General features: G+C 49.1%; 1 protein-coding gene across 1 annotated transcript; it reads left to right on the top strand.

Annotated features, from left to right (window-relative positions):
• On the top strand, window positions 1-1,746 carry HEXIM1 (HEXIM P-TEFb complex subunit 1). Its single transcript, XM_075845372.1, has one exon. It carries the CDS (start codon window positions 394-396, stop codon window positions 1,285-1,287), a length of 894 nt encoding a protein of 297 aa, XP_075701487.1. The 5' UTR covers window positions 1-393; the 3' UTR covers window positions 1,288-1,746.
• Window positions 1,747-5,781: the final 4,035 nt, after the last annotated feature.

Below are 5,781 nucleotides of genomic sequence, written 5' to 3'. Positions count from 1 at the left end.
TGGGCAGTAGCAGTCGGAGGTTGGTTGGCGAGTGTGCAAGTTAAGGAGAAGGAGAGCAGGGAGGAGGAGGCGGGGGCTTGACTACTTCTCCTGTGTGTTAGCAGCAGTCGCCAGTTGGTGGCAGTGCACAACCGCTGCATTCCAGTGCAGCCTGTAGTCAACACGCTTGCCTCTGAAGTGGGAAGAACACAGTGCAGCTTGTACCGAGACACAGCTGCTGTCATGCGAGGTGGATGCAGCCTCCAGGCAAGTTGATCTCTCCGCTCCACGATCTCATGGACGTTTTTAATTTTGATGGTGAACTGAGCTGCATTTAAGGGCAAAACCTTCCACCCAGGAGAGACTTTGTTTCCATCTTCTGCTGCACCCCACATTGCCATTGTCGGGGGTGCCATGGCTGAAGTTGGAGTTCAGGAGCCAACCCTGCCCTGCAAAAGTTTGGCAGGTGGGGGATCCCTGCTGGCCAGCCAAGAAGATGGTGGGTGGCAACCAAGAACAGAGGAGGAGATAGGGGAGTGCCAGATGAGAGATCCCTCCACCTTGTCCTGCCCAGATAAAGAGGACCACGGCGGCTCGGTGGGTGACTGCTACAAGCCCGGACAGCTTGTCCGTGGCAAATCCCAGCAGGACGAAGAGTGGAAGGAGCTGGGCAAGAAAAGACACCGGAGACGTCCATCCAAGAAGAAAAGGAGGTGGAAGCCGTACAACAAGCTGACCTGGGAGGAGAAGAAGCGCCTGGAGGAGCGGGAGTCTCAGAGAGCAGCCAGGATGAGGGCGGAGATGTTTGCCAAGGGGCAGCCGGTGGCACCTTATAACACCACACAATTCCTGATGGACGATCATGACCAGGAAGAACCGGACTTGTGCCCCCCTCAACGGAGAGGTCTCGTCTCCTTTCCGTCTCTCCATGCCAACTCTTTCACCAAAGGAGACAGCACCGAGGAGGATGCGGAGGACGAGGATGATGGGACTGGTAGTGACGGTGTGGGGAGCGATGACGGGGCAGAGTTTTTACAGAAGGACTTTTCCGAGACCTACGAGAAATACCACGCGGAGAGTCTGGAGGACATGAGCAAACCGGAGCTGATCCGGGAGTACCTGGAGCTGGAGAAATGCTTGAGCCGCATGGAGGAAGAGAACAACCGGCTGAGGCTCAAAGAGGTCGCGGCCTTACAGGACGCCCGGACCCGGGAACTGGAGATGGAACTGGAGAAGCTGAAAGAGGAAAACCGCCGGCTGCTGCGAGAGAGGGAGCGAGGGGTGACTGCCGCCCCCCCGGGACACTGACCCCCCCTCCCCCGGATGCCAGTGCAGGAACCTGCACTCCCATGTTGACGCTTTCCCCTCCCCCGTGACCGTTTTTGAGCCATAAAAATAACTTACTTGGAGAATACACGAGACAATGTCACCTGACTATCGATCACCTGACTATCGATCACCTGACTATCGATCACCTGACTATCGATCACCTGACTATCGATCACCTGACTATCGATCACCTGACTAGACTTTTTTTGGCGTTGACTGTGGTCATAAGACGGACGCGGACTCTTGTGGTGTCTGTAGCGCTAATCGTTTTTTGTTACGAAGACCTTGTGTCCTTAAATACTCTGGTCTTCATCTTTCTGCTTCTCCCTTTCTCATAATTATTTTTCTTTTTAGTCTTCCCTCTTTCTTTTTTTAAATAAATGTTTGAATTGACAGAAATTTAGTTCATTTATTTCATAGATTTATGATTTCCCAGCATTATTTTTCAGTCTTATTTACTATAGGAGTAACTTATTGTTGGTAAGTAGTTTTTAACACTTTTTATATAGCTATAGTTGACTATAAATGGTTAATGGGGCTTTTGTGCTGGGCCTGAATTTTAGTGTGTATACCCCTTTAAAAACCTTTTGGGGGAAATATATTAAGACTGGTATGTTGACGGAAAATGCGCCAAATATATGAAGAGGTGCACGCCTTTAATATATTTGGCTGCACGTGCGACAGAAATGCTAATTATTACCATGAGCCGCTGTAGATCTAGCGCCAGTTTCTGATGCAAGTTATTATAAATTTGATGATCTGATGGAGGCCCCTCCCCCTTTGGCTAAGCCTCGCCCCTTTTTCTTGCCACGTGCCAAAAAACTGGCGTAAATCTGTTAGTATATTTCGGAGGTTCAGTAGCGGATTCTTTAGATTTGAGGTAACGGTAGCGCTATTCTTCCTGTCGCGACAACAGAACCTGGTGGCTCCCATTATAAGTCAATGGGGTCTGTTGGGCGCTGGTGGTGTCCGTCCCTTAATGGATCCAGGACCGCGCCATGGTTTTATAAACACCGTATGATTTTGGGGTTCATCGACTGTTCTTATATCGTTAAATATGGCGACTTTCTTGTCAAGATGGGGGGATTGTATCACTGAGGTAAATGGTCTTTCAATATTCACCAGTTCATTTTCTATGCCGTTTTGTTGCCTCCCTCAGTGGCTTCTGGGACGTGTGGAGGAATGAGGTATAAAATGGCCGCCTCATCAGCTGCTGGTCACTTGTCCACTTTGACCCCCCCCCCCCCCTGTAAAAAAAAAAAAATACAAGATGGCTGCCTGATGTAAACAATGTTTACTGTAGACCACCTGCAAATGTGTGAGGTACGAGGCCGCCGTGGCGCCAGGTCCGTTTATAGATAATCTGACTTGGTTATTAACATTTTCATGGTGTTTTCTCTAGCAGCTGTTGAGCGTCCGCCATGTGTAAGTCGTGGCAGGGAATGATTTCATGAATTATTTATAGTGTAGACCAGTGGTCACCCACCTGCGGCTTTCCATCTGCTGTGGAACTACGACTCCCATCGTGCCATGACAGCCGCATGTTGGTGGCCACTGGTATAAACTTTTGCTGTACGTCTTATGAATTTTATATTGCTTTCTAAAATCGCACGCGAATCTTTTATTTAACCCCTTCCTGACTGCCCGTGGTCTTTTGACGGCGGGCGATGCAGGTCCCGAGTCTACAACAACGTCTTTCGGCGTCTCTGTGCAAAAGACATGAGTGAAACCTCGAGCGCTCGTGAGCTGTGACTAAGCGCTCGTGTGCCCAGAGCAGACTGCTGACTACGGCGGGATCAAAGGAACCTCCGATCCCGACAATTTAACCCTCTGATCGCTGCGGTCTGACTGGCATAATCAAAGGGGACTCCCTTGCCACACACTGCCCTCTGTAGGTAATGCCACACAGCTCCCCTTTATATAGCACCCACATAGATGGCACCCCCCCTTACCTTTCTGTAATTAGTGCCATTGTAGGGGACCGTTCCAGGAGAAGTCCCTGACTTCACTGTCCATATATGGACAGTGAAGTCAGGGACTTCTGGAGCGGAATCCCTGGCCACAACTTAATCAACGCTGTGTTCGGGGATTGGGGATTCCGCTCCTACAGAGAGCAAAAAATACACTCCCCCCTCACGTGCACTTCGCACTGTCCGGAGGAGAAGAGTGAACGAGCAGCAGAAAGCTCGGCCGTCTTTTGGATCACATCCGGGTCACAGCCGTGCTTTACACGGCCCCATAGACTTCTATGGGACCCGTATTGCCGAAAAGAGGACATGCACCAGTTTTTGACTGTTCAAAAAACGTCCGTCACACGGCTGGGAATCACTGTCGTGTGAATAGGGCCTTAGTTTCTCAGTGGTCTCAAGATCTTTGTGTGGTCAGTGAATAAAACCATTCTTGATTACATCCAGGGGCTGAAAACATCTGCAGAGCTAATGCTTTTCACAGCTGAGGGTTTGTTACAATTGCATCCAGTCTAGACCATTCTCCGTGAGCTAAATAGTCTGGATTCTAGACTGTTCAATTTTTTAGGTTCTATTCACATCTGTGCTAAGAATTCTGTTTTTCTGTTCCATCGCAAGAGCAGAAAAACAAAATTCGACGCTGTGACGGGCGACGTTTTCCATTATGCGATCGATCCAACAGACCCACATGGCTTATAATGGGTTCTGCCATGGTGTCCATTAACTTACTAGAAAAAAGTAGTGCAGCATGCTGCCTAATTTTATTTTTCTGACAAATTTGAACACGGTCTAAGGCCTGGTTTACACGGGCGTGTGTGTTTTGCGTGCGCAAAAGGCGCTTAACAGCTCAGTATGTCCTCACCATATGATGCGCGGCCGCCATCATTATGACACTCCGTTTGGATGTTTGTAAACAGAAAAACACGTGGTGCTTTTCTGTTTTCATTCATCCTTTTCCCTCTGTTGCACGAGTCACGCTGTTCGCACAGAAGTGCTTCCGTGTGACGCGTGGTTTTAATTTACTTCAATGGGTACGTGATGCGCGAACAGCGCACAAATATAGAACAGGTCGTGAGTTTTTTGCAACGGACTCACGTTGCACAAAATTCACGGGCTGTCTGCACTGCCCCATAGACTATTATAGGTCCGTACGTCACGCGTGAATATCACGCGCGTCGCTCGGACGTATAACCCATTCGTGTAAACGAGGCCTTGGGGTAGGAACACACTACGTGGAGTAAAACTGCACAGCGTATCCAGCCTGGACCTCGCAGGGAATTCCATCTGAAAAAAAACACCAAATTCTGGTGCGGTTTTTGGGCGGCATGTGGAAATAATGCAGCAATAATAATAATAAAAAAAAAAAGTTTACACTTACCCCGGCTGTAGTCATGGTGAGGCGTCCCCGGCCTCCTGGGATGACGCTGTAGCCCATGTGACCGCTGCAGCCTTTGGCACCAGCAGTCACATGGCATGAAACTTCAAGCCAGGAGGCCGGGCTGCGCTCAGAAGGGAGATACGAATCGCTAGGACTACAGTCGGGGTAAGTCTAAACTTTTTTTTTTTTTATTAATTTTCAAATAAAAAAAAATAATAGCTTATTTTTTATTTATTTTTTGCACGCTCTGTGGGGGTGAGACTTGTTCAAATCTGATTCATGCTGCTGCTGTAATACACTGGAAAATCTGGGGTGTTCCTACCATTAGGCCGGGTTCTGATATTCTGGGTAAAGACTGCACAGCGTATCCGACCTGGAAACCGCAGCACCTTCCGTCAGAAAGCTTTTCAGACGGAATTTCCGCTGTGGAAAATAAAAATCTGTTCATACCCCCTCCAACTTCTCTGCACGCAGTCCGGCCTCCCTGGATGATGTTTCATGTGACGCTGCAGCCTGTAATTATCTGCGGCGCTCACGTCGACTGCAACGTCATCCCAGGAGGCTGGACTGCAGGAAGGAGAGAGTTCTGGGTAAGTATGATTTTTATTCCTGATTTGTGATATAAATTTTTTTGGCGGCGCCGATTCCTCCGCAAAAGTTGCGACACTGGCTTTCTGTTGTGGGTTTTGCATCCCGATTGAATTCAAAGCCCGCAACGAAAACGCAACATTAGTTATGCTGCGGATTTAAATGCCGCACCGCAGGTCAATTTATTAAGGTTTACGCTACGTGGGAACCCGGCCTTAGGCCTGATTTACACGAGCGTGTGCGTTTTGCGCGCGCAAAAAATGCTGCGTTTTGCGTGCGCAAAAGGCATTTGACAGCTCCGTGTATGATGCGCGGCTGCGTGATTTTCGCGCAGCCGCCATCATAGAGATGAGGCTAGTCGACGCCCGTCACTGTCCAAGGTGCTGAAAGAGCTAACTTATCGGCAGTAACTCTTTCAGCACCCTCGACAGTGAGTTCCGATCACAATATACACCAACCTGTGAATCAAAAAAAGACGTTCATAGTTACCATGTGCTTCCTCCAGTCCGGTCTCCCGGCCGTTGCCTTGGTGACGCGTCC

This window comes from Rhinoderma darwinii, chromosome 13, assembly GCF_050947455.1.
Source record: "Rhinoderma darwinii isolate aRhiDar2 chromosome 13, aRhiDar2.hap1, whole genome shotgun sequence".
Classification (NCBI taxonomy): Eukaryota; Metazoa; Chordata; class Amphibia; order Anura; family Rhinodermatidae; genus Rhinoderma; species Rhinoderma darwinii.
The sequence above is the reverse complement of the archived record's forward strand: the minus strand, read 5'-3'. Positions and strand labels throughout refer to the sequence as shown.

Excerpts from the sequence above, each read along its gene's own strand:
- HEXIM1 (XM_075845372.1), top strand. The coding sequence starts at position 394 with ATGGCTGAAGTTGGAGTTCAGGAGCCAACCCTGCCCTGCAAAAGTTTG.